This window comes from Solea solea, chromosome 5, assembly GCF_958295425.1.
Source record: "Solea solea chromosome 5, fSolSol10.1, whole genome shotgun sequence".
NCBI classification, from domain to species: domain Eukaryota; kingdom Metazoa; phylum Chordata; class Actinopteri; order Pleuronectiformes; family Soleidae; genus Solea; species Solea solea.
The window spans coordinates 26,480,418-26,508,319 of NC_081138.1; the positions used below are offsets into that span (position 1 = coordinate 26,480,418).

A 27,902-nucleotide genomic window follows, 5' to 3' on the forward strand; every position below is an offset into this window, starting at 1 on the left:
AAAACTCAGTGCTTTTTAAACCAGACAGCATCAAGTCCACTATAGATTGAGTATAAATTGAATTGTATAACTTGATGTATACACACATGTAGGTTGTAGGTTTGGCTGAGGAAAAACATCTACATTAAGCTGCAGCAGCGCAGTTTCTCTTCCACTTCATTGTAAACTTGATTTTTTTTTTTTTTTTTTAATCATCCCACCTTCATATGGCCATAAACGAGTGCAATTTAGATTTAAACTTAATCTAAAAAGGTCCACATTTACAGCAAATAAGTGGTTTAATTTGGAACTGTTTTAGATTTTAGTTTAAATGATTTGACGGAGGAATGTCAGGATTGTCTGAGGCCGTGTTCAGAAGTGGGATTAACATCTGTCCTCAGTGATCCCGTCACACCTTGCTGTGTCTCCTCCGACCACATAGGGCCAGGCTTCCTCTGCCCTGATTTCAAAGAAACACTGACATTATATTAATGTTTTTAAGGAGTTTGAGTGTACAGAGAATGTCTGCTGTGTATGTGCCTGTAAATGACAGAGTGGGATCGGCAAATAAACGGCAGTGGCTGCAAATTAATACATACTGTGAAACTATTGCAGATCAGAGGAATAATAATTGATTACTGAATTAATCATCAACTAATTTCATAATTGATTAATCGGTTTGCTTTTTTATATATATATCAGAGAAACTTGTTTTAACGATATACATATATATATATGTATATCGTTAAAACAAGTTTCTCTGATTTTTCAGCTTCTTAGATGTGAATATTTATAGTTTTATAATCTATAGTTTCTTTGCTACATATAACAAAGAAATCATTCAAACTGAATCAGAAAACAAAGACATCTGAGAACATCATCATTTCTTCAACATCTTCTGGTCCAAACGATTACTCGATTAATTGAGAAAAAGATGGACAGATTATTCGATTATGAAAACAATCGTAAATTGCAGCCGTACTCTAATGTGTCCTGAGGGTAGATTGTGTTTCTGCATACACTCAAAAATGTGAATAAATGTGTGCTCAAAACCACCTCCGAATGTGGTTTCTGGATCTGAGTACAAATTTTGTACAAAAGTGGGAGGGTTCTAAGTGTGGACATGACTGGATCAATGAGGACGCATGTTAACACCAGGTCTGAACAGGGAATATTTTACTCACACATTATCATTTCCAACTCCTCAGCTGTGGACTGACTTACACAGCGTTATTTTTGTGCCACGTTGTTCTTTTTGTACGTGCATGCCGTATGTTTCTCACTCCGCTTAACTCAACGCAGCTTTCTGTTGAGCCATTTCAAAGACACAGCTACAGTCTTCACATTTATTATTATCTGTTCGATATCTGATCCAGGGATTTACGTGTGATCTAGTTAGTATATGTTTTTACTGTTGCAGTGAAGCCACCTGTGTAACATAATTCAACTCTACTTGATTCAGTCAATATTTTTTACAGTGTAAAATCAGTAATAATTTGCATATACTGTAAGTCAGTCAACAATTGGCTGAAATTTGGGCTCATTTGTAACTCATCTGTGTTGAGTTGAGTAAGTGGACAGTGAGTTTTGTGTGTAAAAAGATAACACGTACAAAACATACTTGCGTGCGCTCAACAACATGGCACAAAACTAAAGAGAATAGTGACCAGACACAGAAACAGTAGTGACATCAAACTCAAACAGGCCTGATAGATTAACGACCGTGAGGTGAATTTGTTTTTGACTTTGTTTTTTCTTTCATTTTCTTTAACTTGCAATTAAAAGAGCAGTCATGTTCTTCACATTCATGCACGTGGTCCACTTGTTCCTAGCAGCAAACACTGTTCAGGTAAGTTAGGAGAAGGGTTTTGGTCTCACAGAAGGACAAGGACAGGAGAGTGTGATCTGTCTGTCCGTCCTCCTGACGGCAGCCCCCGGGGACACGCGCTCACGTTGGATTGGACGAGCATCGCTGGAGGAGGAGGGCGTGGCACGTGTCGCACACTCGTACTGGTTTTGGTGACGCAGGCAGAGGGAGCTCGTTGTCGGAGCAACTGTTGCAGAAAATCTCGCCGCAGTTTCTACAATGGTGCTGCAGACAGAACACACAGTCAATAATGACTGAGCTGTCGTTTTAGGCAAACGTACTGTTAGTTATGCAATAATTATATGTTTAATTATAAGTTTTTTAATTTGAAATGAGTTAGAATTTTGCCAGAAAATGACAGAACCATGTACAGCACGTATAGAAAACATATTATAAACATCAACATGCATCATTTACAGTATTTAACACTTAAAATTGAAAAAGATCTGCCTTCATACTTAACAATACAGTCCCTATTTTCAAGAAGATAGAGAGTGCTTATTCAGATACAATAGTTGCAACTCCAGACTCATTCAATATATGGAGTAAAGTCAATAAAAAAGATATATATATACATATTAGTTACTTGCAACTAAATTCCTGAGTTGTAAGGACACATTGATCTGATGACTCACATCAGAGTGGCCTTCATTTTTAACCTTGGGCCAAAATGTATTCAGTTTATCTCTTGAGCGAATGTTTCTGCCAAATATGGCTATAGATAATAGAGATTGCTTCTGTACCTCAGATAATATTGTTTTGAGGACAAAACACTTTTTTCGTAAGAAAACATGGAAAGATAATCAAAAATGTAAATATCTCAGACTAAAGCTGTCAATTTAAACCATTGACATTTACATCTGCAAAGTGACTGGGGAGAACAACTTAAGTAAGGAAGATCATTTCAGTGTATTTGTGACAAGAACTGAGCTGATGTGTTACCCAGCATCAGTGTGATACTGGTCCAAATCACTAGATCAGAGATATGTAACAGAAAAACATGTATGTATGCATCTTTACACACGTAAATTTCAGATAAATAATTCACTAAGCACTGGCTGTAAGAATAAAATGTGTTATACATTGTTTTATAGCAGTAAATAATCACCACAAACTTAGTAAGTTTTAAAGATTTAAAGATTAGGTGGTGATATTGATACTGAATTTTCAAAAAGGACATACAGATGTGTAAACTCACCTTTCTTCTCGAGATGGAAAACTCCTTCTCACAGAGTTTGCAGTGGCTGGCGTCCTTGTCCTTCAGCCAAACCTGTCCCCCCTGAAACAACAACACACATCAAATCACAGGCATCGAAAACACACCGTACATATGCAAATTGAGTTATTTCAGTAAAACCTGATCTAAGTGAAGATGCTGCTGCTTCACCTGAAGAGCTTTGTTGGCTTCTTTGATGTCCTCAATCTTCAGTTTGGACCTGATGACAAAAACAACAGCACAGTGCACGTTAATGAAACCTTCATTAGTTTTCTACAAAAACTCTTTATTAAAGAAATAAATAACCTCACTTCTTTTAGGAAAATGTGTTGATAAAGAGCTAGTGCTTCAAATATCACAGTGTCTAACTATATTTACAGGTCCAGTGTGCAATATTTTGAAGGTTTTAGTGGCAGAAAATGAATATACTAACTATAAGTATCTGCTTAAGTGTATAATTGCTTTTTAAAATAAGAATTGTTTGCCTTTTAGGTAGGGGGCCTTTCTTTACAGAGGCTGCCATCTTGTGGCGCAATATTTCGATAGCAGCCCAATCAGACAAAGCACTAAAATTGAGTTTTGGAGCAAAAAAAAAGAAAAAAGGATGACATCATTTCTAGTATGAAAAGGCCACCATAGTTCCCTGACATGCTTAGGAAAGGGAGGGGTGAGTAAAGGAGTCCTAGATGTGTCACAATCTGCAGTTTTACATTCATATGTGCAGCTTAATAGAGCTAAGGCCGTAGTCCGGCTAAGACAGGCAATGGGAGTAAACATGTGGAGGGGAAAATGTATCTATTGGCAGTGCAAGTCTGACTCACCGTAGCTGGCGCTGCATATCTTTAGTAAACTAGTGTGTATTGATCAGTTTCCTGTTGATCTTTCCTTCACCGAAAAACAGATGGCGACTAATGATGGTGAGAGACTAAGCGTATACATGCAGGAGCAATCAGACTATGAATCGCGTTATCCAGGTATGTTAGTCCGATTAACTACTTAATTAGCTCAATTTTAGTCAGACTAACGTGTTTACATGATATTAAGGAAACCAAATCCTTGTCAGTCCGACTAAAATTAGACTTTTAACATGCATGTGAATGCACTGAATAATTTTTACACATCGATCTTATAATCACTAATCCATTCATAAAGATGATGATCGCAGAACTTTACATTTTAGAGCCTTTTAATTCAAAAGTCATACTATTTTACCAAAAACGAGGTGCATCACAACTTTTAACAGTGAATCAAGCATAACACATATTACATTGGAGGACATGGAGCCACTCTTCTGTCTAACTGTCTCTAAAACCCACCTGAGCCTCATACACAGAGAACATAGTGAACATACTCGCTGAGTTTGGAGCCCAGTTCCTCCAGAGCCTGTTCTTGGTCTTCACAGATTGTCTTCAGCTGAAAGTTTTCTTCCTGGAGACGATGGAACTCCTGAAAAAACAACAACATTAATAAATAACTCCTTGAGTTTCAATAGGGTTCTACGCACTTTGTGCTCGAACCCTAATGATAATTAATAAACATAAATAAGAGAAAACATGCATCACATTTTGTCTCGTTTCTGTATCTTCGTACTTTTTTTAGTCCATTGATCTGCAGCGCTTCTGTGCTGAGTTGAGACACCGTGTCTCGCTCTCTGTCCAGATCATTTTGTAAAGTGTGTCTCCACTCCCTCTCTATCTTCAGGTCCGTCTCCAGCTGCTGCCTGCAGGAGAAACGCGAACACAATCACGAGTGTGAGGACGGGCAGAAACAGAGCAAAGTATCTAAGGACTAATGGAATAAAAAAGATAATAATAGCAACAGTGAGATAAGTTACAAGGATCATATCACAAGAGGAGGACCTTATTTCACTTTCTGTCGGCTCAAGTAATGCAATTAAGTCAATTGACCATAAATGTATTCATAAAATGTATATTTGTATTAACTGTTTATTTTGCTTTCAAAGTTAAATCAAGGAGGAACATTTGGACGTTTCATGTTGGTCCTTCAAATACAATAAAACTATTTATAATTTACAGATTTTCTTTGGTTCATTGAGGCCAAATGGCACCTCAAGCATGTAAACAACACCACAGGTTGTACAGATGTTAGGTGAAGTTGTATGTATGTGTGTGCAGATGTATTTGTTCTTACAGTTGTTTCTCTTTGTGCTCGATCTGCCGCTGCAGGCTGTCGGCCTTGTTGGCAAAGTCCAGCTTGAAGCGTCTGGTTCCCTCCTCGGCCGAGGTGCGGTGCCTCTCTGCCTCCTGTAATCTGCACCATTATAACCAGGGACAAACTCAGGACCAAGGAGAGAAAAAACTGGAGAAGAAGGTGGGGGGAGGGAGGGGGATGGAGGGTGAAGGAGTGAAGGCTGAAGGAGTGAATGAGGAAGTATGGCGTTGTATTTGCACTATTACAACATCAGAGTAAAGTTTAAAAATAGCAGGGATGAGAGGTGTTCCAATTAAAGAATACAAAAGGGATGATGAGTCCAAAATAAAGACAAGTGATAAAAACAATGATCTTAAAGTAAGTGAAAGGACAAAAAATTAAGAAAACTAACTAATGCAGCATCTCACAGAGAGAATCTGAGCATCAAAATGGTGGGATCAGACTGATCTGTCCTCAATAAATTCTGCCAGCTTAACTTATCACTGACTCCAAAGCCTTGGTAACAGAAATTTCCCCAACACACAGCATCATCTTGAGCTGAAATGAAAATCTACGATAGAGAATAAAATACAGAAGAAAAATGTGAATTATCATTTATTGTGAGCATTTTAAGTAAAGGAACAGAAGATGAATATCACTGACTACAGTGTGTTTAAAGCAGGCTGGAACTGTTCTATGTTTAATATCAAATAATCATTAAATCATAATGTTTGCAAAATATGCCAAATGACTTATCTATAAATGCAGAAGGAGGAACCTTGTTTCCACTGTAGTTGATAGAAGACAACATACACGGATATATATATATATATATATATGATAAATGCTGCTAAGTTACTTTATTTTTTCATATAAAATGTATTTTGTTTTTGGAAGACCTGTTTCAAATATTTCATATTAAATGTATACATTATTTTTATTGAAAATTCTGTATATAATAGCACTGCAGTGCACTGCAGAGACGCAGACCATTGGTGTTGTTCAAAAAATGGCTACTGAATGTAACCTATTTATTTGCGTTATTTGTTATCATTAAACAGTTTTAATTTATCAGATGGAGAAAAAACGGCTAAATATATGGACCCAAATAATTATCAGCATAATTTATCAGCCATCAGCTGCACTAATTTCTGGCACTGGCCATAAACCACAACCACATTAAACCACAACTGAGTACAAAGACATCCACTCTGAACATGGCCAAAAAATCCACAGCAATTTCAAAACATCTAACTTTATTTGTCATGGTGGTAAAAGACAGAAGTTTTTATTCTTCTACAAAGTGAGTTGCAGAACTTTTTGCAGAATGTGGAGTTAGAATAAGTCGATCGATTACTTCCTGATATTATCACAAAAGTCAATAAATACGCCAAAACGAGACACAACATCACATTCAGAAGCTTCAAGGTCTTAGAGTTTAGTAGCAACAGTTCATCTCAGTGACTCTAAGCACATGTGTCTTTAAAATCAGACTCAATCTTTAAACCTCTTCAGTTAAAGGTGAATCTTCAGAGGAAACGGAGCATATAAACGATACACTGTGTCTTTTATAAAGGTACAGTTCACTGTATTAATCCTCTGAGACTGTAGTGTAGTGAGATGTTTGCTCTGTATACTGCCCAAAAATCTTAAATGTCATTTTACGTCATTTGGATTTGCTGTGACGACAAACTAGCGACAGTGCCCGAAATCTACGGTACATACAGTGACCTATTTTCCATCAATCTATCACAAATTTTTACCATATTTTGAAAATATTCGTAAAAGAAATTGCACATTTACTGCTGATATTTTGTTTAGAGCGACAAGTTCATTGAGATAAGCGGAAGGTAGCTCATTTTAAGTTCGGTTTCACAGTAAAAGTATACGAAAGTGCAACTGTTATAATGTTATAATGAATGTTTCCCAAATTTTCTATACTTTTTAAAAATGGGACACAGTCGTGACGCAAATCCCGATATAAATCATGAAAAGAGACCTGACACCTAATTCCATTTTGAATAGGTAAATTGGTAAGAAATTAATTACTAACTTCATTTGATGTTATTTAAAACACATATCCTAAATGACTGAATTTGAAATAATATTTTATCTTTTACTGTACTACTGTACTAGGAATGTTTGTTGTGTTCAATCATACCTGCTCTTGTTTCTGCCATTTTATCAGTGCAGGGAAATGTGAAAGCAGAAGTGAAATCATCCTTTATTTTAAAGACTCTGTTCCCATTGAACATAATGTGCATTTGCCTTTTATCGATCTGCAACGTTTCCACCTGCATCACGAGTAAAAACCTCCAATATTTCAAGATACGTTTACACGTATGCACATAAAAACGAGCTGAAGAAAACCCACCTATTGAGGGTCATCGCAGCCAGTCAGAAGCAGGTCAGGTGAGGAGGGATGTGCAGAACACACAGAACCTCACTCCTGAGGTCTAACTCCCATATACAGTACGTTTAGGCCTGTCCTTCTGTAAACACTACAGTGACTGAAATTACAATTCAGAGCTAAAAAAACAATTATCATTCCATTAGCGATACCGCGAGTATAAACTGCCAAGCATGTGTGTGTATGTATGTGTGAGCATGTGAGTGAGTTAATAAAGTATTATGAATAAATTCAAATGTTTTTTTCAAATTATTTTTTAAGTATAACTGAGGAAATATTCAGGCAGTTCTCTCACCGACTACACACAACCTTTGATTATGTTAAAACTGGAGTAGAATGAATATTTAAGTGTTATTTACCATTTCCCACAAAGGAGATTGTGTTTTTGGCTGCGTTTATCATATTCAGGATTTCTTTTTAAACAAGTATTAATTAGGGAGAGTGTGTTGACACTGTGGGAAATCGAGTGGCCTTTGAGCAGAGGTTTGTGCTCTCCATCTCATATAACATTTCAGCATAATGTGATTAAGTGATCCGAGAGAAAACCAGACTTATTCACCTCCTCTACGCTGGGTTTATAGCCTTGGGAAAAACTGGCCCAGACGATCTCAGAAAGAAAGAAAGAAAGAAAGAATGAAAGAAAGAAAGAAAGAAAGGAAGCCTCTTATTGGCTGTTCTAACGACTTCACTTATACGACTAAGGAGTCTAAAGGTGAGATGGACAATAAATGCTTGTCAATATTAAATGGAGTAAACTGGGGATTGAAATTTCAACTGAACAATCATCTATTTTTCTAGCAAACCCACCTACTGCAGCTTTAAGTAAGAAAAGGTGAGATAATTGATTAGGCCGTATGACTGCAATCTTACTACAGATCACGACACACGTTATCAGACAGTCTCTACAAATCGCAGCGCTCTGTCGATGTTCACGATCATCATGTTTCAGGAAGTAAAGGACAAAAACAATGCAATCCCAGTTACGACGGATTCTGTGGCTGCATTTCCACCAGAAAACCATCTAAATATTATTATCTGCAAAAAAACAAAAAAACAAACAAACCCCAAAACAAAACAGTAGTGTTCCTTAGTTAAGTCCATGTCGTCATTAAACAATCGTGTGTCCTCAGAAGGAGATGTCCTTCACTAGTTTGTACTGGTGCTCCGTGTCTGCGCTGGCACACTTAACAAATGACATAGCAAGCGTTCTGGTCTGACTTAGCAGGTCCTTATCGCTACACAGCGGAGCAGGGACAAAACAAATCAGGAAATCAAAACCAAACATGGAGGATTCAAGAGGAGCAAAATGGATGAATGATGTAAAATGGCAAACAGAAGGGAGGCAAGAAGGAGGAGGAAAAGGAAAGAAGGAAGGAAGAAAGGATGTCAATACATCAGTAACGACCCCCGCCCGCAGTTACACTAAACACTTGAAGTGACTTTAAACATCAAGCACAGCAGGAAGTGTGAATGAAATGCAGTAAAAAGACCAGCATCTGATCATAGACAGCCAGGCTCCTTCTGTGATGAGACTTTTCTCTTAACATAAGTTGAGAGTAATGAGTGAAGTAGTGAAGGAGAAGCAGAGAAAGGGTAATGTGGTCATATAAACGAAAACAACTACAGCAGACAAAGACTGTACAAAGAGTGACATCAACAACATTAGAGTAATCAATACTTTATCTTGTATCCACATGGTAGATTGTGGGAGAGATGTTTCTCATGGAGTGTGTGTTCAGAATATATTTTACTTAATTAAGACTAAAGAAAACTCACACCAAAAATAACCAGAGTAACCTGAATTTGTGCACTGCCATCCTACAACAGCTTTCAGAGCAGCAAAAAACATTCACAACCAATCACAAATAGGATGGAACAGATTTAAACCAATGGGAGACGAAGAGGAGGAGGAAGAGGAGGGATGGACAGTGGAGTGAGGAGGGATCATAAGGTATCACAGAACCAGCAGATCTAATGACGGATGTAGATATGACGCGTTTAAACAGACTAAGAGAACTTAGCCGCACAAAAAGATCTGGAAAATTATCAAAGCAAACATGATGAATTAAGGATTGTAATGAAACTGAGAAATCCTGACAAATCTCGCCCTTCCCCAGTCACACGCCAGGTGGCATTGTTAAGCAAAAAAACAATAATTTACTTCAGTCTATGGGGTTTTCACTTAATTTGCATATCACAGTAAATGAAAAAACGTAGACTTCCACTTCTCCAGAGAGAAACCCTGATTGGCAGGAAACTCGAATCATCTTTGAATTGCATTAATTTACTGAGTAATGATTCATGTCATACTGTACATTATTTTGTGCGTCAGCTTTCCACGTACATTCAAGTTAATTTAAGACAGGTGGACCTGCTGAGAACACATGGGGTAAACTATACTAATACTAAAGTATTGTGTCCTGCGTCTTAACACATATATAAAGTGCATCTCACCTTTGCTCCAGCTGCTTCATGGTGGCAGTGATCTGATTGGTCTTCTCCTCCAGGCGACTGATCATATCGTTCTTCTTCTTCATCTCCTCATCGGACGACTGAGAAATGAGACACGTCTGTCATAAGAAATTATTACAATGTGGGTTTTTTTTATCTCACAGGCAACATTGAAGTGAAGTGTGTTTGTTACCGTACATGCATCTTCTGGTACATTTCTACGTTGATGGCTTTGACCTCGTCCAGTTGATGTCTCAGGCCGATCAGTGTGTCCTGTTGAACCAAAGAGGGTTTATTCATAAATGAGTTAATTATTGAGTTATTTCTAAGCAATTCATTTGCGTTCATCTACTTCTCATCTTTAGAGATAATTACTCTGGCAGCTTTGAAGTTTAGTTGTAACATTTAGGAGAGTTTATTGGTAAAAACTGAATTTATTACCCATTTGTTTAAGTGTATATCCTATCGTAGCCTCAGAATAAACTTTTACTTTTTTGTACTTAAGGGTCCTAATGTACAGAGCTGGCAAGAGCGTGAGTTTTGAAGAGGAAACATACTACGTAAAAAAGAAAGAGGAAAATTATTCCAATGATACAACATAACAACATCTGTAAAAGAGAGACAAAGAGAGAAACAATTCATTCTCACTGATTCACCCATTGATACTACTTTCATGACGCACATAACTTTCTGATAAAATCGGTCATGAAGAAGCCACTGAGGCTGTAACGGTATGTCACAGCTTGACTACAAATGCCAGCTGGTGGTATTTATGCTTCAGAGATCTCAAGTTGGTGGTGAGAGACCCGACACTGGCAGCGCTGCCACAGAGACGGGCACAAGAGCTTCTGACTCATAACTGCTCCATGTGACCAAGTACAGGGCAGACTGGTGCTGTATTTTTAGTCTTAGCCCCAAAGGGCTTGTTATCATCAGTTTAGACCAACAAGAGTAAAGAAAAATAGGATCATCATCCTTAATAGAGCCACTTGGACTGGAGTTAAAATGGATAGTGCTTGAATTCTACCCCTAAGGACAACCCTTCAATGAGAGACTTGACATCAAATTCAAGGACAGTTGAGCCAGAGATCTTGGAATTTGAACTTCCCAGGCATCACTTAATTTGCTCTGTCTTGCTTAACGTTGCTCGCTCATTGTTCTGCATGGAATCTCACGCCAACGGTGGAGAGAGACAGTGGACAGTGTCCACTACACCGCTAGTAATAAGGGTCTAGTCTATGTACATCAAGCAATAAAGGGGGCATATAGCCGTAGGGGACAGTAGGTGAAAGAAAAAAAGAAAGAAAGAAAGAAAGAAAGAAAGAGTAAATGTATGTTGACCTGTTTTTCATGAATATCCTTCTCCAGAAGTTTCATGGCCAGCTCCATTTCCTGTTTCATTGACACCTGGACGACCAGCTCATTCTCCACATCCTAAAAAAAAAGTACAAACATATACACACAGTCAGTCATTACACAGTCAGCATGTATCACACAAAATGTTATTTTTATTTTTTTGACACATAAGCAGTTAAGAGTGTGACCTGTCTGAGTTGACACTCCTCCTTCAGCTGTCTCCGAGCCTCGTTGTACATCTCGTCCAAACCCTGACGAGACTGTTTGTACGTGTCTCTCTCCAATGATACATCACCTTGAGTTACCTGGGGGGTAACACATCAATAGCATTATTTATTTTGTACATAATGATTTTAATTATGAGGCTTGTATGTGTGTGTGTGTGTGTGAGTGACTGTATACCTCTAAATGTTGTTGTGCTTTCAGGAGAATGAGGCTGTTTTCACTCCTCAACTGCTGGTTCTCTTCCTGCAGTTTAATGATGTTGTTCTTGGCTATGGCTAACTGCACATGCACACATGTAGAAACAAACAATGACAGAAAATTAGACAGAAGATAATGCTAAAAACTGCAGGAGAAACCAAATAATATAATGAGATTTTACAACAGAAAATGTGCTTTGGTGAATAAGGATGTATGGCATTGTCAAAAATAAACAAAACAGTGTAATTTGTATATTAAATAACTGCAGCTTTTACAAGATTCTCTAGTCATATTCCCTCTACTGCATAGATATATAAAAGCCAAGTCTCACCTCCTCTATGAGTTTGGAGTTGGACTTTTCCAAAGTGTCAACTCTTCCCTGGAGACCATGGACTGAGGAGCTGGGTGAACAAATAAACAACAACAGGAAAAACACAATCAATCGCTGATCATTTGCAGTCTCACCCAGTTTATCGTGCCAGAGTTTATATAGTAGCTTTGGAATCGGCTGAAGTGTCATTAACATTCCTGTAATTATTACACGAAGCTGCGACAGATGTTAAGTGTATAAGGTTAAACTACTATCTTCTTAAGGAGTGGGGGTAAATGAAGGGATGTGCAGCAAATCAAGGTTGAGTTTTGTGAGATGTGGAAACTTCTGAAACCTGAAAACTGTGATCAGCTTTTTCAACCCTCTACCTTTGATTTAATACATGATAACAACACTCACACATCCACTTCAGGTAGAGGTAGAGAAATAGATAGAATAGATAGAAATAAAGTAACTCTTACTTCAGTTGTCGATTCAGTTCCTCTACATAGTTCTTCTGGTCCAAGATGGATGATATCTGGCTGTTCCTGTTTCCATGGAAACATGCATAAAATAGGACTTCTGCATCAAACACATGTTGCAGCAAATAAAGTGGGCAGATACTGATCATACAGGTCATACCTCTCTTCACTCCTGTAATCATCTATGTCGTTTTTCAGGTACATGGAGAAATCGATTACGCCGACCTTTAAAGAAGAAAAAAAACAAAACAAGAACAAAGCCGTGTTGACATCATTACTCGAGGGAGATAGCATGAACTGAGAGGCAGAGTTTCCATGACCACTGATTTGGTATCAAGCTGTTAGCCACATAACAAAATGAGGTACATTTATGGTCTTCTGAGGACTTGGATGCACAAATTTGCAATTAAAACTCAATTCAAATCACTTTATTTGTCCCCAAAGGGCAACTTAAAAGGGTCATGAATGAAGGTAAAACTAAACATCAAACAACAGACACCACTTACAGTCGAATAACTGAGATATTATATAAATACAGCAACATTAACATTAGCTAACACAAGCTCAATAATACACATGAATGCTCTTAAATACCAATTCATTTGCACATACTCACTATGAAGTATCACAACTAGCTAGTCTGAATTCATTCACCTCATAGAGTTGATTCTGAATTAGATACACTCATGCAGTAGCAGCTACACATTCTGTACATCGCAATAGCACGTCTATATTATGATAATGTTTTTGTTTTTAGACAAAATGGTCTAATGTCGTTTCAAAGAGTATTTACCTGGGAGTCCAGGTCCTCTCCTTTGACACACAGGTTAGCATCGATGACGTTCAGGCCCACCAGCAGGCCCACGATCACGGCTCCCTCCTCCTCCAGCATCAGTGCTGAGTTCTCATAGAAATCACTGTGGACAGAAGAGACACAAGATCCTCTTGCACTGTTTCTTTACATTTACATTTAATTATTGTGTGTATGTGTACCTGAGGAGGTCTTTTCTGGTGATGAGAAGTCGCAGATAGTCGGCCAGTCGTTTTTGCATGAGAGCGAGACGCAACCAGGCCCTGGCTCTGCCTAAAGGCGTCCTAGACAACACAGACAGACACAAGACAGACACACCAATAACTAAGTTAGATTTTTTTTCAGAGAATCTGGAGTGTTGATAGTGAGACATTAGTGGGGCTAATTTTGTTTTTTCTTTCTTTGTTTCCATTTGGTTTATGACTATATTTTAAATCTGTGTGCATTGTGAGATGGGAACATAAAATGTATATTTATTGCAACAAAGGGACTCGTTTTAGTAAAGCTGCAAGCATATTTATTCTTTTTAAGAGTTCCACCTTTACTACCTGCCACAACAACCACTTGTCTCATTGTCATTTAATTGACTATGTTGCTATTATTCCATAACATTATGCTAATGAACACTGCAGACACAGGTAAAGTATACATTCTCCTGCAGCAATTAACCTTTAGTTGGTTTTGTATTGTTGCAGAAACGCTGCTGCTCTGCTTCTCATCTGTTGGTCTGACTCAGCAGCACCAAAGGAAATGGACTCTGTTCCACCCTCTAAAGCAGCACAACTGTTCCCCATTTGGCTGAATTTGATGTGAACTAAATATTACTCACTTGATTTGTGTCTGGAAACTCTAGGATACTGTAAAGTGACTAGTGTGACCAAGTGAGAAAGCAAAGCCTGATATAGAAGCCACGTGAAATAGTGTGAGAAAATTCTGTCTTATGCAGTTGTTTGCTTAAGTTTAAAAGTAATGCGACAAATTATCAAAAATTGAGTTTATCATCGTTTTCTCAGGCCTCAGATTCTGCCTGTCCAGACTAAAATGCAACCTCAGAGTTTTCAAACTTCTGTTTTCTGTGCTTGAAATCACCAGGGCAACTTGGACTACACACATCCAGAGCAGAATTCATGTGTTTTTAAATGAAAATGAAGTAGTGTGGCTTTTAATATAGAACTGTTCAAGTATTGATGGCTACTGAAATTTGATTTACACTACATTTTAACCATTGAAACAGTCACACATCCGTCAAGACCAACATGGGCTTACGTCTCTTTATCAGGGACACATCGGCATGTAGACTAGTGGAGCCAGGGATTGAACACAGTTTTTCTGTTGAGAGACATGCCACTCTACCACTGATCTATGGCAAAATGGCGCTGGCTAAATTGCATAACCAAGGTTTCAAACGGCAGCTTATAAACCAATGGGTGGTGTCACTGTGCCAGTTGGTGTAAATATAGGGGTGCAGGTGAACCTTCACTGATATTACTGATACTGATTTTAACAACTGACTTCAAGCTGAGTTTCAACCCTGACCTGACTGATCACATTTGAGTAAAAATGTGTCAGTTTCTACAAAGAGCAAAAAAAAAGTAGAAACAAGACAGGGAAGAAGTATGGGAAAGGAAAGGTGAAGTGAAAGTAATCACACCTGGTGTTCTCATCTAAGTCATGCATGTGAGAGTGTGTGGGTGTTTCGGCTCATGTTTCTCGACCAGGCTGTAGCATGTGAGAACAGATGTGTACAAACACATTACTTACTTTAGTCCTGGCAGGTCACGGACAGATGCTGAAATCTCTGCTGCTTCAGGACACAGTTTCTCCACCAGCTCCAGAGGACCCCACAGAGACTTGTTAAAGCCTAGAAATGACTTCTTTACTGGAGAAAGAAAAAGATGAGCAGAGTCAGAGAGGCACATGCACACACAGTTCTGCTGCTTGGAGCGTGGACACAACAGCCACACATGGGACCATTTTAGTCTCCTCCTTACCTCTGAGACCATGTTTGAGACAGTGCTCCATGACAACAAAAAACTGTTGGAGGGGCGGGTAGTCCGAGTCCAGTGTGCGTCCGAAGCTCAGAGCCGACTCAATCAGGCCTTTAATGCTCAGCTTGGCCATGTTCAGCAGGTTGGCTCGTTCCATGGCCATCGGGTCTCGCAGAGCTTTCAGAAGAAAAACAGAACATAAACATTATAATGAAAATGTATGGAAATTACTGAGTGATCATAATCATTTCTTAACATCATAATTATTCCCACAGGGAATTCACTTTTTTTTTTAACTATTTACTAAATGTTTCTCATGTTTCTATTTGAGGGAGAGATCGTAAGTAAATGTCTCACAACTATATAAAATCAGACAGCAACTTAGTACTAATGTTTAGGTTTGTGCATCTCTCTTAGAGAACAATTCCATACAAATGTAGATTTGTTGTCTGGTTCTGTCAGAGATTTCTTCTAGTTAAAAGCGAGTTTTTTTCTTTACACCGATACCTAGTGCCCGCTTGAAATGACTCCCAACAGTTCTCATAATGAGCGGGCACTAGGTATCAGTGTAAAGAAAAAAAAAGAGCACTTGAAAGAACACAATGAGAAAGTAATGGCACCGAAACTTCATTCTTAACATTAACAGATGGTACAGCGACCAGTTCATCTCATTGATCTCACAGTTTATTACAGATTACAATCATTTATATTGGCTAATTTTTCCCCCTATGATAATATAACAAATGTATGCACAGGTGTAAGACAACCTACACATTAACGTATAATTTGCATTTCTGTAACATTAGTAAAGTGTCACAGTAGTGTCAACAGGTAGTAAATAATAGACTCCACCCACACAGATAACAAATTACATGACAAATCGGTTGACAAAGAATAATAACATGACAAGATAATTCTCCACTTTGCTGAGCTAACAAGACTGAAAATATGTGCCTGACAGTAACTACTCTGCTTTAACTTTACTGCATATAAACAAGGAAGCAAAAAATAAAAACAGAGAAAACACCTGGTCCTCTGCTCAGTATGCATTTGTGGACACATTGGGTTGGAGACACAGTATTCAGAGCCTTTAGCATCTCCATTATAGACAACTTCCAGGAGAAGGTAGGATTTTTAAATGCTTTGAGTTAATGTTTAGCCAAACACAAGAAAGGGACAGAACAATGTTGAAACACTACTATGTTTCCTTGTAATGTGGGTCACGGCAGTTTGGCCTGAGGGAAGCTCTTAAAATCAACAAATTATTTCTCAGGAAGTTCATGACCTGGTGTCATAGGGGAGTAGGCCCAGAAGATACAAGGTGATTACCCTTTAGCAACCCGTAACATCTTCATGTGATGCCCATATTTTAAGATTCAATGTGATTCAATTTGTGTCTCAGGTGAGTTTAGGTGGTGAAAAATCATCAGTATGATCAGATGCCCTGACTTCAGGTCTTAGAGAGAAAAGAATAGATAAATGCTTCATTACAAATCAATGCTGACGTGACTGTCATGTCTATACTGAACTGTTTGACAATCTGAAAAACAAAGACCTTTCATTTTCAGTGACACAAAGACTTCTACATTAATAAACTGGCATATGCACATGAAAGCTCCTGTATTATGCTATGCTACAGGCTGCAGAATCATAAACTAGGTCATAAAACACACAAAGCCAACAGCAACACAGACACTGTTTCCATACACGTCAAGTCTAACTACAGTTGTAGTTTGACGACTGCCCTTGACTCAGTCTACAAGCACTGGTGGGGAATTGATTATTGAATGAAGTAGGGCTGCAACTAACAATTATTTTCATAATTGAATACTCTGTCAATTATTCTCTTGATTAATCAAGCAATAGGTCCATAAAATATCAGAAAATGTTGAAAATATCGATTGGAGTTTCCCAAACCTGGGAATGATAATGTTCTCAAATGTCTTGTTTTGCCCACAAACCAAAAATATTCACACTTAAGAAACGGAAAAAAACAGAAAACTTGTTTTAACTATAAAAAAAACAAAACATTCAAACCAATTACTCAAGTATAAAATTAGTTAATTATTAATTTAACTGCATGCATGCAGGAGTAAATTGATGACCAATCGCATTGTCTGTGTGTATTAGACTGACATCAAGAAATTAAATTTAGTGCTGTACAGATTTAGATGGACAAACTAAATAATTTGTCTTTTTCTTAATGTCATGTTAACCTACTACTGTAAATGAGTGTGAGAAGCACGGGGCCCCTTTTGGAAAGAGGATCAATTTGCATTCTGCAGCAGCCCAACATGCACCATCACAACATGACCGCAGAACTAATCTGTGATAAATAAATAGGCCACACACAGACAGTAGTGAAGTAATGTCAGATATGGAGAAGTACTGTATTGTACTTCCACAGTTCCTGTAACTGAGCTCCATTAGTTGATTGATTGTTCCTGAACATCTGGTTAGGAGTCACAGGGTGGAGTTTTAGAAACAACAGCAATAAACATAATTAGACCAGTTATCATTAACAAGGGATCCCCCTACACACACACCCCACAATGTCCTTCACATGCCTAGAGTGAATGAATCCTCCTCACTATCAAAGGAAAGCATGTGCTTGAATAATAAATGACATGAATTATACATATGGTAAGTCCTCGTTAAAGGGGTATTTTTTAAAAACAAAGAAGCCTTGCAAGAAAAGCTACAAAAAAGCTAGATCTTTTGTTAACTACTGCAAACTCAGCACCGTAGTGCTTGGTGGAAACAAAGCTAAGTAGTAGTAAGTATCAAGGAACTGCTTTAATTGATTGAAGTATTGGTATCAATAAGCAGTATTCTTTTATCTCATCCAAGTCCCAAAATTTCTAGCTCCCACCTTGGATGGTCCATTTTTCCGAGAAAGGCCATCCTGTGCTGGTCCTAGCAATTCAGGGCTAGTTTGTATTTAATTTTTATATAACAGTGCAGTGGAGTGGAGACTCATGGATATGTTTTGTATTCTTCTTTATTCATGAAATTTACTAGTGGGCTAGACTGTACCACACAAGTATGATGTCACACTATTTGTGCTTTACGATTCTGAATAAATATCTAATTGTGATTATTTTTGACAGGAATTGTGAGCCAGATATCAGGTGGAATGGTATGCTTGCTGTATTGCGATTTCAATACAATTTCAATTAAAGCCCTATTACACACAAGCAGATGTTTTTTTTAATGCCATATCTAACATACTGTAGACCAGCAAGACTGATTAGTATCAGTGTCGATATTGGTGTAATTTTGGGGCCTATTATTATACTCTTCCATGGGGCCCAGAATGTCTAGCTGCGCCCCTGCAAAGAGGTGACACACACACACACACAATACCTTGGACAGTCCACTCCCCAGGCAGAGACGTCCTGTGCTCCGACACTTTGGGCAGCACATGAATGCTCCCCGAAATGGTTTCGGATGCTTTCCTAGCCAAAGCGAAGATAGGAGCCTGCCACCGGCCGTCAACTCCTCCGCTGCCTCCTGCTGCTGCTGCTGCTGCTCCTCCTCTCATTGTGCTGCTACTGTTAGCTTTGTCTCCAGCTCCACACTTCTCCTCCTGCAATCTCAGTATTCCAAACACCTGAGCCTTCTCTTTGCTGCTGTCCGCCTCAGACAGAGCCAGGTCGTGCTCTGCGGCCGATGCCATGTTCAAGTTCCCCTGAAATGTCTGTAGCTTAGCGAGTGGTCACAGTGTGAAAAACACACCGGGGTGTTTTGTTCAACCGTTAACGGGCTACCTTTGGTTCACACAACTCAACCGGCGACCATTATGACAACGTCCGCATGAAAACAGCCTGTGAAAGCAGCGGCCACAGCGTTGACAGGTCCAGATACTGTGTCCAAAATCCACAGCTGAACCGCTCGAGAGACACGGACTTACTCGTCGGTTTACATGGTCAACGTTAGTGGCGACGGAACGCGGGGCCCGGTAACTTCGCCGTTTCGGTTCATTGTGGTTGTGATGTGTTTACAGGCAGTGGACCTAACCGACAGTCTGCTGTTTCCACCGGAGCGAGGGTGGGTAGGAGGGGCGGTGTCTACGGTTCACGAGACACACAAAAGGCAGCACTACGTCATGATTTCAGTGTGGCGGCTGTGTTGTGGATGTGCTGCCCCCTGCTGCTGGAAGTCAGAACAGCACTGCCCAGGTTGAGCTTTTGTAAATAAAATAGTAGGGGATTTTTCATTGGAATTTCCTCAGAAAGGCAAAATGAAATTACAATGTATTAAGTTTAGAGTATAATTTTTTTCCAATCATCTTATTATAATCAATCTTAGAATAAACCATTTAAATACCTATAGCCTATTTTACATACGTTTTTCAATGTGTAAATTTCTCCTGTCATATTTATTTATACTCATACCACTCTATAACCTGTCCGTTTTACACATTATGTTTCAATCTGTATACACTGCCATATTTATATCACTTCGTAACCTGTTTTTTTCACTTACTTGTACAATCTCTGTACGGCCATATTTATACTCTCCATCATAACCACATGTACATAATTGTTTCTATACCTCACTGCTATGCACTTCTGGTTAGACGCCTTCTGCATTTCGTTACCAGGTACTTGTGACACGTAGGTGTCACTAATTCTTACACTCTTACTAAACAACATAAACGTAGAAGAGCAGGGGAGTATTCACAGTACAGGCCTACTGTATCTCTGGCAGCAACTTTAATGTTCTTGATATATTTTATAGATGCATAAACCTCAAACAACTGAGCGCAAATATACAAACAAGCCCTTATGTCGACTCCTTGCGCCAAGCCTTATTTACAAGCCCTTTAACTGGTTTGTAGCACACCCTTAGTAAAGACCATATCACATTTTTAAGATCAGGGTTATTCACTTAAATAGTCATTTGTCACTCACCTTGGCTGTAGGCTAACCTCTCCATGCTCTCACTGTGAGTGATTCCCCAGCGGTGGAGACTCTGGGGGGAGTACATGATTGTTGACACTCTCCTCCGTCCACTGCACTGGTTGTAGAGAGGTTAGCAGATCAAATAGTCCCCAAGTGTCCTGCTCCTGGGTGGTTTTCCTCTGATGTGGCGTGATAGGGTTCAAGTTTCCTTGGATTTTCTGATTCCCAAAGTGACCCTGCCTGCTAGGCCGTTGGGGACTAATATTATGAGTTCCAGTTTGTTCTGGTTTAGCCACCGTGTCTGGATGTGCTGGGCTTCTACTGGGCTGGACAGTGACAGTGTCTGGAACAGAAGACATAGGAAAAAGACAGTGAGATTAATGACGAGTCCTCATAATCAGTAAACGACTCAAGGAATACACATCTTATTAGGACATTTACATGTTTGACATGAAGGGGTTTACGGAGATATACCCGAAAAAGGCAAAAAATACCCAGTGGACAGCAGCAAAAATGCCTTGTTAATGCCAGAGGTCAGAGGAGAATGGCCAGACTGGTTTGAGATGATAAAAAAGGAAGCAGTAACTCAAATAATAATATAGATGCTTGCTTTGCTTTGCCAAGCAGGCACCAATAATTATGCATTGCAACCAAGGTAAGAAGAAGACCATGTTTAAAACTCTGAAGCAGAAAAAGCAGCAGAAGAGCTCAATCCCTTACACTTATATATGGTGTGCTGTGTAATAAAATGGCTGGTATGTGTACATGGCAAACCCAGTCCCAGACCACAGTCGCACTTCCTATATCTTCAACTCAGTTCCTCAAAATATGTGATATTCATTTCTCGTCATTTCTCTTTCTTCCTATCTCCTTTTACAGACATAATTCACACGTTCACCAGCCTTTACCGTCATAAACAATATACACCAGAGGGCATTTTAACCAGCTCATGAGGAATGAAATCAGTAGATCTCCACTTCCCCATGTTGTGACTGAAAAAGCCTCCAACCACAGACTCAGCCAGACAACACAACTAACATCACACAGCGAGACAAACTCTCTGTTAGCACTGACCGTTCAGTTCACTGCTTCATCTGTTTTCCTCTTTTGTTTTTCTTTTCCTGCTTCTCTTCATCATCTTCTGTTGAACAGACTCCTCTCTCTCTCTTGCTCTCTCTCTCTCTAATAGCTTAGGGCTGACCAGTCATATGACCACCTTCCTAGAGATCTCTACAATCCTCTCACTGAATTTACTAAGTAGCTGTTTCCTCTTTTTCTTTTTTTTCTGCCTGTTTTTTTCCCCCTCTCTGGCTTATTTTTAAACTTGGTGAAGAGACCTCACATATTTATTTATCATGAGCCTCTTCATGAAAGTATTACTCTGCACGTTTGACAGTGTTAACGCTGCTCTGGAAACACCAGTAATGAATACATGCTATACATATATACCTATGCTGTTTGTTTTATTTCTCTGTATAGAGAAATATTTAATGAATATTATATTTAATCGTCTTTGTCAATCTTTTTTTTTTTTATTGTCAAAGATGCTTTCCTGCTAAAGTAAAGGTTATACTACCAGTAATAATAATAATAATTGGGTGTGTTCTGATTCATGTACAGTACATGCAGCTGAAATGGTATCTATTTCAAAATAAAAGTAATTGAATAAAATAGCTTTCTCAGTCTTTTCTCTTGGCATCAATCGTCTCCTGAACCACACCTTAACAAACACACACAACACAAACACCACTTCCAGGGTGGTGGTTATGTTTATGTCACATGACCACCTCGGTCACTGAAGGTGCACTCTTCTCTCATGACGGACGGCTGGAGCAACGAACCAGCGTTCACTATGGAAACCTCCAATAAGGGCGTGATGCTGTTTCATTGTAGTAGCCAGCCTCTCATTCTGCAGCATCGCTGGAAGGGGAGTGTTGCTGTGATAAGACATTTATCAAAAAAACTTTTAAATAAATGATAGTAGGATGATACTACAACACATGCCGTGCACACAATCACACCGTCATCCCCGCCCGTGTTCATCATCATGCAGTTGTTGCGACTCACCACCGGCTGGAAACAGAATAAAGATTCTTGGTTTTGCAGTTTGTCAGCAATTCATATTCCAGTCTGTGTGCTCTGGTTTCTATGTTTCAGCTCTGCTAATCATGTGTGAAATTTAGTGTCCAGTCCAGTAGCAGCTACAGGCAGCAGATGGAGACTCACAGATGTCCAGTGAGAAACACATCAGATGGTACCATATGTCTGTCATCTATCTCTCCATCTATCCATCTATCTGTCTGTGCTGCTACTTCATTGTGCACTTCTGCAGTTCTGAGGCAAAAGAAAAAAGCCGGTACACACTGTGGAGATATCACCAGCAGAAACCACAACCATCACCCCACACAGTGTCCAATAACAAGAGAGCAGGAAGAGAAAGAGGAAAGACAGGGGGAGGGGTTAGGGAGTAACACAGCAAAAGAGGGGAGATGGAGAGGAGGGAGGAGGCTTCAATGGGTGTAAATTCAGTGAGATGATGGTGTAAAAACGCAGCAGGATGGGGGCGCCCTTACACACACATTCATTGGTGTAAGTGAATGAACACATACATATATTGTTAAATGGAATTTACAAAACATTTAGGTCATTAATGATGTAAACACATCTTTGCAGCACCAACGACAAACCTACAACTGACTTGTCAGACGACTGTCAGTCGTGCGACAACACATTCAAGCAGCAGCTGCTGTTGTATTTGAATAGACGAACAAAAATATTATCAAAAAATGTTTACATGTGGAAGAGAGGATTTATTTGAAAAATGTGTACAGTAGAAATGTCCTTTCAGAAATTTAAACTTTAGTCATCTACAAAAATAATAATAAAAATCATCGGATAAATCAGACATCATTAGCAGGCAGCGGGATCATTTGGCATGAATACCTAATTCCCTACTGTGTAGATAAAAAGTTAAACAAACCATTTTTTTCCACATTTGCTGTAATTTAAAAACATGATAATAATAATTAATTGTATGAATATAAGTATGAATATAGTAAGACTGTGGGTGATCACAGTCTTCTATCGTCTATAGTCCAATACTACAATATCATTATACCCTCAAACTTTGGGCTCTTGTATTTCCTTGCATCACATGTCACTGTACCAATGCAGTCGTTGAAATAATACCCAACATTTAATGACCATGAAATGGCCTGCTCCATGACCATGACTGAAAATCCATTCTGGTATTCTTTGACAACTAGACCAACATATAGATCTATTTTAATAGGAATAGTGCAACAAAATAAATATAAACAAAACTGTCTTTTTAGGCTCTTTAGTCCTCAAACTCTGCAGTATAAAGCACCTGCTGGAATTTCATCCGCACCTCCATTCTCCTTTTGATGGTCAGCCTCTTCAGCGAGGGCAGGAGGCTGAGCAGAAACAGTTCGTCCTCATCTCTGATGCTGGTGTGGGCATCTACAGGACTTATCTCAGGCTCTGTGGCCGCTTGCCTTTTACGTTTGATCTCCTGTTGGTTGTTTGGACAGGACTCCAGAAGAGAGAAACTGGTACTAATCAGAGGCAAAGGTAAGTGCTGCTCCTTCTTGTCTTTATCTTGCACGTTCTCCAGGTCATCCCCACTTTCAGCAACCTGCATCATATAAAAACAGCACAGAGTAGAACTGTTACTGCAGACACTGATAAGAGATGATTTTCTTTAGAGGGTGATCACAGCTAAACTTACAAAAAGGTGTTTTGACAGGACTTGTAAAATAGTTTTTAAGATAGTAATCAAACAGGGAAATTTGCATTATTTTATATCTTTCATATTTCTTTGAAATCATGCATCTTTTGAATTTATATTACTGTGTATATGATATAATTAACATAGTCAACCTCTATAAATGCTACAAAGTACATTGTTATACAAATTTGATTCACCCGTACCTTCCTGTTATAAAGTGAAACTGCTTTATAAAGACTTTTTAAGACGTTGAGACCAATTTGACAATAAACAAAAATAAAAAAACAACAACACACAATTGAATTGGGTTGGGGCCAATTTTGCCCTAAAGTTTATTTTAACATAAAGCATAAAGACTTTTTGATCCAGTGAAAAAGTGTTTTCATGTGCAACAAGTTAAACTGAGATGTGCGGGGCTAATCCAAACTTGTTGGTGTGACGCAGTAACAAGTGGGCAATTTCAGGGCCAACGAGAAATAATTAGATGAGCGAACTCTCCCCCTTCTCCCTCTTTTATTCATGTTGTTTGCGGATAATTAACAGATATAATATTTTTACAGTCCGTGGAAATGTTCCAAGAAAAACAGTTTAATTCTGCTTTTACAGATCTGAGTGCTTTCATCGGCTCTGCTGCTGCTCTATGGTCACACACAGTGTTTACTGAAAAGTACCTGGCTGGAAATGATTGAAAATATGAGCGCTCACATTCTTTTAAGAAGTAGGACCAATCTCAAAACATTGTGGCAGTTCAAAGAAGAGACATACATGGAAGATACCTTAAATAAAATGTCATCCTGCATGTTTTCTGCAGTGGTGTCTGGCTCTTTTTGGACATCAATAGCATCTGGGTTTGCAGTGGGAACTTTCTCGTCCACATCATTAGCACATCCTTTAAGATGGAACAAGAGTCTATCTCTCCTAATGAATATTTTTGTGCAGGACGGGCAGTGGAAATGTGCAATATTTTGGCAGTGTAAATTGCACTTGAAGATTGTATAATCTGAAAAAGAAATTTCACATATCCATAATTAACAGTATTTGTACTTTGTATACATGCGTTTCTTGAACAGAGATACTAAGAGAATCAACATACATTCTGGTACATCATAAAAGCTTCCTCAAATTCAAGGACTGAATGTGCTGACAGTTTAAGATGGGAGGGCAACATGTAAGAGCTGCTTCGCCCATGGCGTCCACTTTCATTGATTTGCAGCACGCTCTGCATCTGGACAAGTGATTGTCCTTTGGATCTTGGGCAAGTCAGTCTTTGCAATTTTCTTTGGTGAGACAGGGATCTTGGAATTTGCATTTCTTGCTTAAAGTTACTCGCTCATTGTTGGTATGTTCACAAATACTTTATGGGTTAGTGAACATGTGAAGGAAATATAAAATACCTTTGTGCTGGACAGCCCTTCTTACATGTCCTTCAAGATGTTTTAGGACTTTGTTTTTTACCCTGGGCTTGAAAATATTTGTACTGCAGAATGGGCAGTGGAACAAACTGCAGCAGCTGCTGCATTTTTCAAGTTTGGGTAACTGGTCCCTGAGTTGACAGGTGATGTGAGGTCCTGACTGGAGTAGAGAAGATTACACTTAAGCACCATGTAGCAATAAGTGACAACCAATGTTTACATTACACATACATACAGAATTTAAATTGTGACTCACATTATTTAGCAAAATGTATTCTAATATGTATTCAAACACCTCAAGAAATGCAATTACATTTGTAAGAAATATCTTATAATCTTATATTAGCGGAAAATAAAATGGAGATTATAAAATAAACATCTGAAACCTTTATTTTCACACAGCAAACTGAATAAATCTAATAATAAAAAAACAAAGCAAAAAATACTCGTGACATACTGTATATCGATCGTATTTAATTATAAGTGATACACACCTGCCTGGTGGCCAAGTAAGCATGGTCACTCATGGGAAAGGAGGTCTGCGCGAACACGGACAGTTTAATATGAACTCAAAACAGACACTTTACACTCTAAAGCTTACTCTACTCGATTCGTTTAGTAAAATATGACCAAAAGAATCGATGAAACTCAACAAAATAAGTCAGTAACTTACCACACAATCCATCTTCGTATGAAAAGCGTTCAACTCAATCAGGTTTGAACTGAAGAGACACTATTTTCCTGTCTCGTCAGGGGTTGTTGTCACGCTCCGGTTCTGCAGCTGGATACTATTGCGACACTTGCGCGAACTGCGATAGCTAGCAACTAGCATTGCGCGAATATCCTGTCCGAGCGTCCGGGCGGAAACATGAAACTCTTTTTTGTTTCCGCTTTCTACTTGGATTGCACTGCAATAGCTCACCAACCTCTTGAAAAGGTTATCAATAAATTCACTTTCACAATTAGGAAGGTAGCCATTTTGTATTTGTACAGTATCTATATATCTCATGCGACAACATGTTTTATAAAACACCTACTTTGTGTTCAGAGTTAATGTGTGTTTTTGAAATTATTTAATAATTTTTGTTTAAACATTTAGTTGTTTTCTTTTTAATGTAACTGTTTTCGTTTATGTATTATGCATTGCTAAATAAAACGTGTTCAACGCCATCATTTAAAAACAAATAAAATTTTTAAGACGTTTAAATACATTGTCAAAGACAAGAATTACAGTAATAACAACAGTAAGTTAAAAAACAAAAACAAAAGAAAAACACCGAATAAATACATTGAAAGGCTGATTTTGTTACCAACTAGTTTTTCCCATTAAGAACTTTTATTTTGAAAACACAACCAGGATGATTGGTTTGAAAACAATGTCAGTCATCATCTACCGCTTTATCCTCCACCAGAGGGTCGCGGGGGGTGCTGTGCCAATCTCAGCTACATCGGGCGATAGGCGGGGTACACCCTGGACAGTTCGCCAGTCCATCGAGTTAGCATTAAAAATAGCTATATTAAATTAAACGTGGATTTAAAAAAAAAATGCCTTGTAATTAGCAGTGCTTTAGCAGTTAGCCAGTATCCGTGAGCACCGGGTCCTACCTTGAAAACAAAGTTTCGAAAAGGCAAAAACGTGTGTATTTTTTTTACCTCGCTGCTTGTCACCCCGCCACTTTCCACTCGGGGCTTGACGAACGCGTTGAGCCAGTCGAGCTGGTGGAGGAGCGCAGGAGCGGGCCTGTCCACATGGTTCTCCTCGCTGTCCGCCAGGCGACGGTCGGAGCTTCTCTTCGTCATTCGCTTCTTCGCTTTGCAGTACTTGTCGCGCAGATTCTTCCATTTCATCTTCAACTCTTCCTCAGACTTCCCCATGACGCCCGCGATTTCTTTCCATGACAGATGCCCCTTCAGAGCGTCTTTGTAGTCCTGCCGTGACTGGTCGTACAAATTCGGGTGTTCGCGTATGAGTTCCGCCAGTTTCTTTTCGACCGTGTTCATTTTGTTTTCTGTTTCTTGACTTCAGCGCGAAGTCCTTTCGTCGACAGACGACGACCCGTGTTCGCCCCGAGTGACGGAAGTACAAGCTCCGTTCATTCAAAATAAAAGTTTGTCCTTTCTTTCTTTTTACATTTTTTCTTTTAAATGGAAATCTATCATACAGGATGTACCACACACACGTTTTAAATTAGTCATATTTAAAATGACTGATGATCAATTATTTTGTATTTGCTATTAAACTTATTTATGGTCACAAATTGACAAATCTGGGCTAAAATATTCAAACCATGTAACAATATTTTGACGTATATATGCATAAATGTCCTATTCATTATCTTATAAATCTTCAACACCTTGTCTTTTGATGGTGTGTAATACTACTAAATA

At 38.7% G+C, this 27,902-nt stretch overlaps 2 protein-coding genes across 8 annotated transcripts; both read right to left on the bottom strand.

The window, feature by feature from the left end:
* Positions 1-733: 733 nt before the first annotated feature.
* On the bottom strand, positions 734-20,566 carry rufy2 (RUN and FYVE domain containing 2). Of its 5 annotated transcripts, none has more exons than XM_058628694.1 (19): positions 20,361-20,566; positions 15,448-15,621; positions 15,218-15,335; positions 13,639-13,740; positions 13,439-13,562; positions 12,806-12,870; positions 12,646-12,711; positions 12,185-12,254; positions 11,833-11,934; positions 11,619-11,735; positions 11,416-11,508; positions 10,273-10,347; positions 10,078-10,193; positions 5,214-5,333; positions 4,653-4,782; positions 4,414-4,508; positions 3,234-3,282; positions 3,045-3,125; positions 734-2,071 (listed from the first exon to the last, which is right to left on the bottom strand). In XM_058628694.1, exons 1-19 carry the CDS (start codon positions 20,434-20,436, stop codon positions 1,928-1,930), a joined length of 1,917 nt encoding a protein of 638 aa, XP_058484677.1. In that variant the 5' UTR covers positions 20,437-20,566; the 3' UTR covers positions 734-1,927. The 5 variants fall into 5 exon arrangements, with proteins under 5 accessions (XP_058484677.1, XP_058484678.1, XP_058484675.1 ...); XM_058628695.1 differs by having other exon boundaries at positions 10,078-10,175; positions 20,361-20,565; XM_058628692.1 differs by lacking the exon at positions 20,361-20,566 and adding an exon at positions 18,811-19,536.
* A 2,574-nt stretch (positions 20,567-23,140) lies between these two features.
* On the bottom strand, positions 23,141-27,597 carry LOC131459197 (uncharacterized). 3 transcript variants are annotated; one of them, XM_058628705.1, is made up of 5 exons: positions 26,188-26,325; positions 26,009-26,053; positions 25,497-25,674; positions 24,879-25,102; positions 23,141-24,009 (listed from the first exon to the last, which is right to left on the bottom strand). In XM_058628705.1, the coding sequence occupies exons 1-5, from the start codon at positions 26,197-26,199 to the stop codon at positions 23,692-23,694; spliced, it is 777 nt and encodes a 258-aa protein (XP_058484688.1). In that variant the 5' UTR covers positions 26,200-26,325; the 3' UTR covers positions 23,141-23,691. The 3 variants fall into 3 exon arrangements, with proteins under 3 accessions (XP_058484688.1, XP_058484689.1, XP_058484690.1); XM_058628706.1 differs by lacking the exon at positions 26,009-26,053; XM_058628707.1 differs by lacking the exons at positions 24,879-25,102; positions 25,497-25,674; positions 26,009-26,053; positions 26,188-26,325 and adding an exon at positions 27,168-27,597.
* Between the last annotated feature and the right edge of the window lie 305 nt (positions 27,598-27,902).

Excerpts from the sequence above, each read along its gene's own strand:
- rufy2 (XM_058628692.1), bottom strand. The coding sequence starts at position 19,123 with ATGGCATCGGCCGCAGAGCACGACCTGGCTCTGTCTGAGGCGGACAGC. Across the intron at positions 13,741-15,217 it reads CGTGACCTGCCAGGACTAAA|GACGCCTTTAGGCAGAGCCA; the intron begins GTAAGTAATGTG and ends TGTGTTGTCTAG. Across the intron at positions 10,194-10,272 it reads AAATGTACCAGAAGATGCAT|ACGTGTCTCATTTCTCAGTC; the intron begins GTACGGTAACAA and ends TTCTTATGACAG.
- LOC131459197 (XM_058628705.1), bottom strand. Across the intron at positions 25,675-26,008 it reads CTTACTTGGCCACCAGGCAG|TCAGGACCTCACATCACCTG; the intron begins GTGTGTATCACT and ends TCTCTACTCCAG. Across the intron at positions 25,103-25,496 it reads AAGGGCTGTCCAGCACAAAG|ATTATACAATCTTCAAGTGC; the intron begins GTATTTTATATT and ends TTTCTTTTTCAG.